General features: G+C 53.7%; 1 protein-coding gene and 1 long non-coding RNA gene across 3 annotated transcripts in view; one reads left to right on the top strand and one right to left on the bottom strand.

Annotated features, from left to right (window-relative positions):
• RADIL (Rap associating with DIL domain) overlaps positions 1-5,551 on the bottom strand; it is a 66,483-nt gene extending 60,932 nt beyond the window's left edge. Inside the window, exons 1-2 of the mRNA XM_049638977.1 lie at positions 5,447-5,551; positions 887-1,485 (exon numbers count right to left, since the gene is read on the bottom strand). Coding sequence (XP_049494934.1) covers positions 887-1,421 — 535 coding nt within the window. The 5' untranslated portion in view covers positions 1,422-1,485; positions 5,447-5,551. The remainder of the gene's footprint in view (positions 1-886; positions 1,486-5,446) is intronic.
• Positions 5,552-5,620: 69 nt separating this feature from the next.
• LOC125928326 (uncharacterized) lies at positions 5,621-6,885 on the top strand. 2 transcript variants are annotated; one of them, XR_007459629.1, is made up of 2 exons: positions 5,621-5,706; positions 6,576-6,885. It is a non-coding gene; the product is annotated as an uncharacterized LOC125928326 (long non-coding RNA). The 2 variants fall into 2 exon arrangements; XR_007459630.1 differs by lacking the exon at positions 5,621-5,706 and adding an exon at positions 5,713-5,857.
• Positions 6,886-12,230: the final 5,345 nt, after the last annotated feature.

The following is a 12,230-nucleotide window of genomic DNA, read 5'->3' as shown; positions in this document are numbered from 1 at the left end:
GAAATCAAATGACAAGTCCCCTAAGGCCGTTAAACATCCTTCTGCTGAGAACCACAGAAGACAAGTCCCTTTTCTGCATAAAGCCACCATTTTCTACAAGAAATTAAGAAAAAGCCAACTATGATCTGAGATACACCGAAGAGTCTTTTGGCTCTGGAAGAAAATGATTTCTTATGGCGTTTACCTATTAAGATAATCAGTTCCTCTCCACCAGCCGAACCAGCCAAATAGACAGACACAGAGCCCTGGCCCACAGGCCTCCAAGTGCCCCAGGCACCCCATCACCTCTGGAGACCCTTCACACCTCCTTGTCCCTTCACTGGACTGTTCCAAAGACTCACCCCACACCTCAGGCACCATGGGACTTCCCATAACCCCTCGGCCACCTGCGCGCTGTGCACGGCTGTCTGCAGCAAAGGACATGACTGGGGAGCTGGAACAAAGGAGGGACCTGCCCTACGACACTGCAAGACTCCGTCAGGAGCCACTACAGCACACGCACGTGTCTCGCAGTATAGACCAACTGCAGTCTCCACAGCAACTTTGATTAAGAAGTCCTCAAGGGGCGCCTGGGTGGCTCAGTCGGTGGGCGTCCGACTTCCGTTCAGGTCATGATCTCACAGTTCGTGAGTTCGAGCCTTCCGTCAGGCTCTGTGCTGACAGCTCAAAGCCTGGGGCCTGGTTCAGAGTCTGTGTCTCCCTCTCTCTCTGCCCCTCCCCTGCTCGCACTCCGTCTCTCTCTCAAAAATAAAATAAACATTAAAAAAAAAAAAAAGTCCTCAGACACCGTGACAGACGAGTTTTCCCCCAAACGGATCCCGAGCCTCTGCCTTTTCATTCTCCCCTGACCAGCCCCTGCTCTTCCTGAACCTTCTCTCGTTCTCACCTGCCGTCACGGTGTCCACGTCCTTGGCTGCCAGCTCTTCCACGTCTGACCTCTTTCTCAGCTCAAACCTCCGGGACAAGCCCTCGCGGGGTTTCCATAATTCCTGGATCAGGAGGGGCTTCTCGTTGTCCCCAAACACCCGAAAGCCTTCGGCCCGCCACTGCTGCCCAGAGTCGCCGGCCTGGCCCACCACGTCGCACAGCACGTACTGGCTGGCACACTCGGGGCTCAGGGCGTAGCGCTCCAGGGCCTCCTTCACCAGCTCCTGGGCGCTGGACGTGCCCGTGGCCAGGATGCTCTTGTAGTGGGTGCCCGAGCAGACGCTGTCCCCGAACACCTTCAGGACCCCGGGGGCCGAGAGCTGGGTGGAGAGCTCCGCGGGGTCGTCGCTGGCGCCCAGGCTGGAAAAGGTGGTGTCCAGGTCGCGGTACTTGTAGCTCAGCGTCCGGGACAGCACGCTGGACAGCAGCTGGCTCTGCCGCTTTAGCTTGCTCTTGGTGGGTGGAGACATGATGAAGTGGGTCCCATAAAACATGGTGGGCCAGCCTTCACGGACAAGGACCGACGGCTCTGGCCGATGGCAGGGTAAAGGCCGTGTCCTGAGAGAAAAACGTAAGGCGGGTTAGCATCAACCATCATGAGCGACAAGAGGGAGCGAGGCTCGGCTGCCCGGGGCCCGGGGCCCCAACGGAGCCAGAGGGCATGCGACCTTCGGCCAAGTCTCCCCCCCCACCCCACCCCCCCAAGCACCTGAGGCAGAATATGACTGAAACCAGCAGGGACTGCAAGGAACTAAGCAGGTCTGAATGGCCCGAAGCACCCTTCAAGGAAAGCCGTTTCCAGGAAGCACGATGAGGTCACCAAAAGGTAAGACACACTCGGCTGCAGGGTTCTGGCTTCTGGGACGTGCTGGGCACATGCGTCCTGCGCGGTAGGCAGCCAAGAAAGAGGGGCAGCGGGCGTGGGGATGAGAGCGCTTGCCTGGCAGAATCGCCACGGGGCTGGCCAGGTCTCGTGGGAGGCAGCCCACGGAGGGCAGCAAGCCTGATCTCCCGAGCCCAGCCTCTCCGCCACCGCTGCGTCTAATACGGGAAATTAATCGCAAGCACGTGGATGTAGGAAAACAGGCAAAGTCGCAGGCACGTTAACAGAGTGGTGAGTGATCAGACATTCAAAACACAGACACCCCCCCCCCACCCAAAATGCTGTCCCTCGCTGGCCCTTGCCTGGCCCTACAACGTCCACACGACCACAGTGGACACAAAAGGGCTCTTCCAGAACCAGGGGAGGCATGACTGGAATGTATGCATTCCACCCACCGCATCCAGCCTGGTATTCAGGCCCTGTCCAGGCCACAGATGCAATCTTGCTGGGGAAATTAGAAAACAGCTCTGGGACACTTCGGTGTGTCTAAAAATCCTCAATCCAAAGCCCCTAGAGTTCGAAGGGTCTGAGAATTCTAAAGAGATATTTGCCAGGCTCTCCCGCAAGCACTGTAGGGAGCAGGAAGGCACGAGAAAAAGAAGGGTCTCTGCTTCATGAACACCAAGGCTTTGCAGCAAGTGGGGGACACTGGAAAATCAGACCCATCACCTAACTACTGTACCCCATTTCTATGCTGCTGCCCTCGCCAAAGACAAAACCAGACAGGCTAACCAAGAAAAGTCTACTCTCCCAAGGCTCTGGAAACAGGGGCCTGGGTCCCACCTCCACTGTGACAAACATCAGCACTCATTCAGCTGAAGTCAGCGTCCCCAGTCCTGACCCACCTCTGGCTCCAGCAGCTCTGGAAAAGGCTTTCAGGAAGTGAGGCTGTCCGCCTAGGGCGGGAGAGAGTCACCAGGGAGCCTCGCGAACAAAAGAACCCACCCTGGGCACCCCCCCCCCCCCCCCCGCCCCTGCCCCGGGAACTCGAAGCGTAAGGTGCTTGCGACACTGACACTGTGCTTGGGCCTCTTGCTAGTCGTGCACCCGGGCTTCGGTCACATGCACTAAGTGTCTCCCTCCCTCCAGGGCTGCTGTGAAGGAAGCTCGGAAGCAGACCCTCCGCTCAACTCCTCTAGAACCATCCGGGATCTGTCTGCCATCATACAACCCTCAGAAAAGCCTGAGCTCTTCAAGCTGCTGCTGACAGCTTCACGCGCCAAAGACTAGGTTCCGAACACTAACGTCTGCCCTTTGGGGGGGGCGGGTGGGGGACCCTCCTCGTGTTGTACAGCCTATCATTTATGCTTTATCACCGCAAAGCTGTTTTTTATGCAGTAGCTTTCTGAGGACTGGAGCTCACGAGTTACGTACACAGCTTGCCTCTCAGGACACCCTGGCTCAGAAGCCTCTGGGCCAGCACCTTCTCAAAGGACCTGAACCCTCCACGGACACTTGGCTTACTCGGCCTCCTCCTTCAAGCACAGGCCCCAGGGCCTCGGCCCAAACCCAAAGTGGCCCAGGGGCTTGGAAGCCTCTGCCTTTCAAGATGTCTGAACGTAAACTTGAATGTCACGCCGTAAACTACGGGAAAGATGCCCAGATACTGCGGAGAAGGCAATGGCTATTGTGCGTCTGGCAGTGGGTCCGGGTTCTGCAAGGTCTAAGGCATATACAACTCTACTTTAATACAAAAAAAAAAAAAAGAAAGAACTAGAGTGGCCCCTGGGTGGCTCGGTCGGTTAAGCGTCTGACTCTTGATTTTGGCTCCGGTCATGATCTCTCAGGTTGTGGGATCGAGCCCCACATCGGGCTCTGCATTCACAGCTCAGAGCCTGCTGGGGATTCTCTCTCCCTCTCTCTCTGCCCCTGCCCTGCTCACTCATGCTCTCTGCCTCAAAATAAATAAACTTAAAAAAAAAAAAAAAAAAAAAAAAAAACGACTTACAACACTGCTAGGTCCCCTCCCAGGGCCTCAGAAGTGAGCTCCCCTCCCTTCTCCTCAGCAGGATTCCAAAGCAAAGTCAGCAAAATCACGTCAAGACAAGAGAAAATGCAAGAGAGGGTGTGATCTGTTCTCTTCGGGAGCCCCTCCTTAAGCCCCAAGGAGCCCCGGCGAACACAGACCCTGGACTGTGTGGTCTGTGTTGTCAAGGAAGCCTTCTTCTCCTCGTGGGCATTCCCTTGGTGGCCATCTTCAGAGAGCAGCCACTGGTGGCGGCCACGTGTTCCCTCGCCAGCGTCCTTCACAGACAGAATGCGGAGGACAGCCTATCTGTCACACTGTGCCGGACCCGTTTCTGGCAAGGGCAGGAGGGCAGGCGCCCCCCGGGGTAACCCAACCTGGGTTTGGGAGGCGTGACCCGCCTTGCCCTTTTCTGCCCCGTGCTCTACTCTTTCTCTTCCATACAAATGTTTGGGGAAACGTGGGCCCAAGGGTGCAGGACACCTGCTGTTGCTTCTCCTAGAGAATGTTTTTCTCTTGTTCTCAAGGAAGAATCCGATTTCTGATGAAAACAAGCGTAAGTCACACCAGCGAGGGAAGCCAGCGAGGTCAGTGCCGGGCTGACGAGATGGGTGGAGGCACACGGCCGGCCCAACAACACAATGTGGAACCCATTAGAATTTCCACCAGGACAGGGAAGGAAGAGGGCAGACTCAGGCTCTGCTTTATCCCCACCATCCATAAACCCTACCTCGACAGCTCCAGCCGAAGCAAGGCTCTCAAATACAAGAAGAATTTAATCAGATGTGATTCTGACATGCTACCCGCCTTAGAGGGGGCTTTTTCCACCAGTGGGATTAAGGACTGGCTCCTCTCTGGAATGCACGAGAGGTGGCCCCGTGCTAACCGGAGACACCTGTAATCACTGGCGACTGACAAAATTCTTTCGGGCAATTCAGATTAACCAAACACTTGAGGGCGGGGGGGTCGGTGCGCTGAGCCGGCGCGTCTGCAGCTCCCCCCGCGGTCCCACCAACCGGCTCCCTGACGGGAAATAAACCAGTTTCTTCCACGGGGCCCCCAGGAGCTCCAGCTCAGCATCTGTTTTCTTAGATGCAGTATTTGTCGAGGGGCCGGAGGTGGTACAGAAATAGCTGGGAGACAATGCTTTCGGCTGGCACACGAGTGGGGAACGCGCTGCTGCGTGAACAGGAAAACCGGGACGGGCTGTGGGCGGGGGTGGGTGGGGGGGGAATGTCACCCGACCCTGGAGGGAGGGCGCGGACCCCCGCGCCCTGCTCCCCAGAGACGCCCGCAATGCCAGACCCCCCTCTAAGGGAGCACCAGGGAGGCTGAGGCCCAGGGGTCCCCTGCAGTGGGGGGCCAGATTCCCGGGTCTCAGGGGACGGTGGCCTCAGGCGAACCCTGGAACCCGCAGGCCGGCTCGCCCGCGCTCGCCCCGCTTCGGGTCCCACCCCCCCCACCCCCCTACCCCCCCACCCCCCCCCGGGACGGCGCCCGGGAGCCCGACCGTAGCCGGTCTCCATGGCAACCGGACAAGCCTGGCCAGAACTGCCCAAGAGATGCCCCGTGAGGGCCCCGTTGCCCCAGCACGCGCCCCGCGGCCTCCCCGCCGGCCGGCTCCGCGCCCCGGCGCCCCGGCCGCCGCTCCTCGCGCACCCCGCACTCACCTCCGACACAGTCCGCCGCCGCTGCGTTTCCGCGCGGCTCCCACACCAACGTCGGCCCGCGCCCTCGACCCTCGCCCCGCGCCCGCGCGTGGCGCGGCGCCTCCTGCCGGCCGCCCAACGGACGGGGCGGGACCTTAGGGGGGGGCGAGGCCTCTCGGGGGCGGGGCCCGACGGGCGGGGCGGTGTCTCCTCCCGCCGGCCACCCAATGGACGAGGACGAGACCCTGAGAAGGCGGGGCCTCGAGGGAGGGGCGGAGCTGGTGAGACGTTGGGCGGGGCGCCAGCGCCACCTGCCGGCCAATTAATGGGTGCGGGCGTGGCCTCCAAGATCGGGGCGGGGTCTCCAGATGAGGGCGGGCTGGCTGCGGAGAGACAGGACTAGGCGGCCCACCCCTGTCTCCAGCTCAAGAGGTGGGGCCTCTGCAGGAGAGGCGGGGCCACACTAAGCTCAGGGGCCACTTGCTCCTCTAAGGCTCTGGGAGACCGGTGGGCTGTTGTGTCCCCACTTTGTAGTCCCCCAATGGACAGGACCAAGAAAAGGAGGGACAAGGGTAAAGCAAACGCTTACCAAAAGGGGGGCGGCCCCAATATATGAACATCTAAGACACTGAGAGGAGACAAGGGTGGCAGGTTCCATCTCCCCTACAATCAGTCCCCTACCCCGCAGCCTGAGTTTTAAATGACAAATCAAAACATGACGCCTCTGCTTAAAACGATGCAAAACGGGGCCAGGTCAGCTCCAGGGCTCTGGCCCAACAACCTCGTTGGATAAGGTGTTTTAAAAGAAGCTCATGTCCTTAAAACTCGCTTTGGCACCAGCCCTCCGGTTGGGGGAAAGACTTTCACTTGGTGAAAGATTGTCCCTTTGTCACATGGGGGATTCATGTGGTCTTGGGTGTAGATGCATAATTCTACCCCTGGGAGTGAAGCTTTTTGCTGCCATGTTGCTACTGGGGTATAAATTCTTATAGTAACGATTGCATATATGCAGGAGGAAAGGGGAGGCTGGGAACGGATATTTATAGACCACCTACCTACAGTGTGCCAGACCCTATGTGAGGGGCTATAGCGAGGCCCCAGAGCTCACATCGACTCTTGTGACTCAGATGTTGTCGCGCTCACTTTGCAGATGACGAAATAAAGGTTCAGAGAGGCCGGACAGGTGGAGCCAAGAACTGAGCCTGAGACCATGTGATCGAACAATCCCCTTTACAGGACTCCCCCCATACATGTAAGAACCTTTATAGGACTCCCCATATACATACACACACGCCCAACCTTGACCCTCAAGAGGCAGGTATCAGGGCTGAAAGGAGAGCCTGGTTCTCACCATGACCCAGGCTCATCTCCCACTCCTCCCTGCACCCCTCTTCAGCAGGGGTTGCCAAACTATGGCCTCTGGGCTGCTGCTTTGATAAATAAAGTTTTATTGGAACAGAGCTACACCCATTTGTTTATGTATTGTCTATAACTGTTTTCTTGCAACAGAGACCTTAAGGCCTGGAATAACCGAGAATGAATACTACTCTCTGCTTCTGTACAGAAAGAGTTTGCCGGCCCCCTGCTCTTCAGGATCTAGCAATGCCAACTATTTGGCTCAGGCCTTGGAACACCTTTCCTCCACTCTGTTAGTTTGCTGGGGCCGCCATAACAAAATACCACAAACTGGGCGGCTTCAACGGCAAATATTTATTTGCTCACAGTTCTGGAGACTAGAGGGCCAAGATCAAGGCGTCCTCAGGTTTGGCTTCTCCTGAGGCCTCTGTCTTTGTCTTGCAGATGGCTGTCTTCTCCTTGCGCCCTCACATGGGTGTCTCCCTGTGTGTCCCTCTGTGTCCTAATCTTCTCTTACACGGACACCAGTCATACTGGATTAGGGCCCATCCCGATGACCTCGTTTTACCTTAATCACCTCTTAAAGGCCCTAACTGCAAATACAGTTGCATTCTGAGGCAGAGGGAATCAGGGCTTCAACCTAAGAATTTCAAGGGGACACAGTTCAGCCCCTAACCTTAATCTTCATCACCTGGCCAATTGGCACTCTTCCTTTAGGACTCAGATTAGGCAGCCGACCTCCCAGGAGATCCCCAACAATTCACACCCTCTGGTGTTCACACCCCTGTGGGGTCCCCTCCCGTGCTGAATAGCCCCGACCTATGTAATCAACGAGATCTGCCAAAATGACAGCGTGACTTCTGGAGCTAAACCATAAAAGGCGTGGCTTCCTTGCTTTCTCTGGGATCCCTCGCTCTGGGGGAAGCTGCCAGTTGTGTTGAGAGAACACTCAAGCAGCCCTAGAGAGATCCACATGGTGAGAAACCAACAGCCAGCACCAACCTGCCATCCACATGAGTGCGCCATCTTGGATGTGAGCCCTCCAGCCTCAACAACCTTCAGATGAATACAGCTGACGGCACCTCATGAGGGACCCCGAGCCGGAACCGCCCAGCAAAGCTATGCCCCAATTCCCAGAAACTGTGCGATGATAAATGCTTCTTATTAATGTAAGCCACTGAGTTTGGGGACAGTTTGCTATGCAGGAATGGATAACTAATACACTTTATCCAGGAAGGCCTCCCTGACTGCCAGAGTTGGATCTAGACGCCTCCCCTGTGCTCCCGTGGGTTCCCATCATATCAAACTATGTTTCTTAAAGACAAATGAGATGTTACTCCTTGGCCCACGCTCCCCCATGACTCCCCTTTGCAGAGACTCAGGCAGGGCTCAAACCCTATCCCAGCTGGCCCTGCTGACTGGCCCACTGCTCCCTCCATCACAGGGCTCCAGCCATACCAAACTCCTGCTTTCAAACGCTCTAAGCTCATTCCCTCCTCTGAAGCCTTTTTCCCTTGGCTGTCTCCTCTTCCTAAAATGCTCCTCCTTTTGTGTCTGAATGCTGGCACCTTCCTCCCATTAAAACTCAGCTCCATTACTGTCTCCAGACCATTCTCTTGACGGTCACCCCTATGGTCATTCTCTATCTCGTTACCTGTTTTATTTCATTCATAGGCATGTATCACTATCTAAATGTATTTTCTGGAGTATTTAACGCCCATGGGTGTCTATGTTCTGTAAAGGGAGGCACTCCAACTGCCTTCCTTACTGCTATACTCAGTACCTACTAGGTAGGTGCTCAGTAGCGGTTAAATGAGTAAACAAAAGGAATGAATAGATTCCCACCCATCTCCTTTGCATCCCCTCACCTGGAAGCTTATCAAGGACAAGAACTGAGTTTTATTCATCTTTGTATCCCTGCTCCAGGCCCATGGCCAGGTGAGCAAAACAAGTCTAAACTATAAAGGGTTGAAGGCCTTTGGAAATCCACAAATAAAATGTTGTGTTGAGCTGCCCTCTGTGGCCACGAGAGGGCACCGGAGTCCTGGGACTCAATCAACCAAAGGGGCAAAGGAGCCCAAAGAAAAAGCATCTGGTTAAGGTCAAAGTGCAGGTTTCCAGGGGTGATGGGTCTAGAGGCAGAAAGCCAGGGCTCTTGAGGGGACCAGAAGACAAGGACAGGTGGCAGCAGGCACATGGAGAACCTTAGATCCCGGCCCTTCTTTCTGGCCGCATCACTAGAAGGGGTTGGCCACACTTCATCCCGGGATCCCATTCCTGATGAACTCACTGCCACAACCCATAAATAGCAGTGCTCTGGGTTGGGCCATTCCTTGTACACTCATCAGTCAAAACTCAGCGATTGTTATTTTTCTTGGCACATCATATGCTGAGCAACTTCCAGTCAACAATGTATGCCCTGGGAAAGCACAGGGTACCAGGACTCATGGTATTTGAGATTATTCAATTTAAAGTTGATACGTCTATTCTGATGTAGATTTCTAGTAGGTATTTGGATCTGTAGCTCAGGTAAGATATTTAATTGGAAAACAGGAATTCAAGTCACATATATGGGAAATGAAGCCAGAGGTCATAGATGTGTTCAGCTCAAAGGGTTCAGTGCCATTAAAATAAGTGATGTCAAGTCACTTTACTCTTGAGTGTTTAACAGAACTTGAACATTTACTTGACTGTTAAATATTTTAGTCTGGGTGGGACTTAAATAATCTACCCCCCAGTTAATCAATCAACTATTCAGGTAGTGAAGCCTCTGGAAATTCTAGTCCCAGTCTTGGGACTGGGGAACATGTTGAAAAGTTGTTTTTCAATCCCAAGTAGGAGTTAGAATCAATTTCATCAGCCAAAAATATCACCATGTGATATGATCACAACATAAAATCACAAACATGACCACATGTGGTCTCGAGAAAACACACTCCCCTTATCTTGGGAGGGCTTCCCCCCCCCCCCCCGTGAGGACTTTTTAGCAGTGTCCAACAGTAGAACACGGCAGGCAGAAGTGAAGTTACACGACTTCCAAGGCTAGGTCGTGAACAACACTATTATGTCTCTTGCCTGGCTTTCTTTCTCTTGGGACCCAGCTGCCACATTGTAAAGGGAAACCCAGACCAACAGGGAAGTCACTTGTGGGTATGGATTAAAATATCTTTGCTTGGGGCACCTGGGTGGCTCAGCTGGTTAAGCATGTGACTCTTGATTTTGTCTCAGGTCATGATCTCCTGGTTGTGAGATCAAGCCCCGCCTTGAACTCAGTGCTGGGTATGCAGCCTCCTTAAGATTCTCTCTCTCCCTCTGTACCTCCCCTACTAGTGCTCTCTAACAAAAGAAAGGGAAGGGGAGGGGAGGGAAAAAAAAGAAAAAAGAAAAAAAAGAAAAAAAAAGATGTCTTTGGGGGCACTTGGGCGGCTCAGTCAGTTAAGCATCCGACTTCAGCTCAGGTCATGATCTCAGTGTTCATGGGTTCCAGCCCTACATCGGGATCTGTGCTGACAGCTCAGAGCCTGGAGCCTTTGAATTCTGTGTCTCCCTCTCTCTCTGCCCCTCCCCTGCTTGCACTCTGTCTCTCTCTCTCTCTCTCAAAAATAAACATTTTTAAAAAATTAAAAAGAAAAATAAAAAATAAACATTAAAAATAATGACAAGGAAAACAAAAGATGTCTTTGCTTTTGATGTTTTCACAGCTGGAACCTTACCGACCATGGAAAAAGACTGTCTTTTCCAGGGGTAGCCAGGAGAGATGTTGACGATTATTGATGTTTTAAGCCACTATATTTTAGGATAATTTGTTTTACAGCAACAGACAGCTAATGCAAGCTTTTTAGTTTACTTCATGCTTTTCTAAATATTCCAAGTTTTCTATAGTGAACAAGACTGCTTTTATAAAAAGAATGGACAGATGTTATTTGTAAGAAGACAACTGGGCCAGAGTGAGGCATCTTGAATTTTTATTTTTTTTTTAATTCTTTCTACTCCACTGGGAACAAGAACATTCACAGACAGGATTATTCCTCTTCCTACAAATGTTTATCAAACGTTGTGTTAATACAAAATAGCAATTTCACAAACACAGAGAGGGTCCAATACCAGCAGGACATTTTAAAAAAGTCATTCCACAGATGCCAGTCCCCGACGCCGTAGACACTCTAGGTCTAGAAAGACGAGTGTAAAGGACAGTCAGAGCTCCCGCTTCCCCCTCCCCGCCCCCCCAAGAAAGGCCTTAACAAGCAACAGGAACCATTCCTGCGCAGAAGCGGACAGATTCGTAGTGAAACCCGGCAATGTAAACAGGCCTGGCGGGCAATTCATTCAGCGGGGTCAGGGCCCGAAATTTGAAATTGCTTATGGAGGCAAAACAGCCCTTGCAAAATTGGGTCCCCTCACGTTTCTTTTTTTTTTTTTTTCATGCAAAGTTTTTAAATTTTTTTTTTTTCAACGTTTTTTATTTTTATTTTTGGGACAGAGAGAGACAGAGCATGAACGGGGGAGGGGCAGAGAGAGAGAGGGAGACACAGAATCGGAAACAGGCTCCAGGCTCCGAGCCATCAGCCCAGAGCCTGACGCGGGGCTCGAACTCACGGACCGCGAGATCGTGACCTGGCTGAAGTCGGACGCTTAACCGACTGCGCCACCCAGGCGCCCCTGTCCCCTCACGTTTCAAACAGATTCACTGTCTCCCTTCCCAGCCCTGCCTGAATCAAGGCGGACACACATTCAGCCCGCCAGAGATTTCTATGACCCATCCAGCCTCAGGGCCCCCCAGAACGTGGGGCCATCATCACCAGGATAAGAGACCCAAAAATCTGGTCTTGCATTCCTCTCAGTGGGGTCAGGGTTCTGAGCTGCCAGATCCTCTGAGGCTACTAACTTCTTTCTCTTTAACTGTCCCCATCTGGCCTTGGGCACGCACGTTCCCGAGGTATGGCACCACGCCGATCCCCACCAATCACATCAGAACAGGCACTAAGCACCCAGTACCAATGCCCATGGCTTTGCAGGACAGTACCACCCAGAACGATTCCCAGAGCTGACGGTTCAGACCCACTCTTGCGGCGTGAAAGTCACTTGGTGGGTTACAACCAGCAACCTGAATAAATGACAAGGGGTAGGACTGACAGGGCAGGTAGCTCATCACACAAGTTGGGGCTGTGTCGGCGACGGATGTGTAAACTGGAATCACAGTGTAAAATGCATTTCTCCTGATGGGTAGTAATCAAAAAGGTTTGGGAGACAGGTATCTGGGAATAAACGGAGGAGGACCGCTGACCCACGCCAGGCAGATCCCATGATGCACAGGTGACCCTCCTGATACGGGCCGCAGCAGGAGTGATGCATCTCCCCTCCTAACACCACTACGAGGGCGCAGGTCGGTCCTGAGAGCCCATCACAAGGCCGGCTTGCACAGAGAAGGCTGTCAGGAGCCAGCAGGTTG

The sequence above is a fragment of the Panthera uncia genome, chromosome E3, assembly GCF_023721935.1.
Source record: "Panthera uncia isolate 11264 chromosome E3, Puncia_PCG_1.0, whole genome shotgun sequence".
NCBI lineage: Eukaryota > Metazoa > Chordata > Mammalia > Carnivora > Felidae > Panthera > Panthera uncia.
Note: the sequence above shows the minus strand (reverse complement) of the source record. Positions and strands in the feature narration are given on the sequence as shown.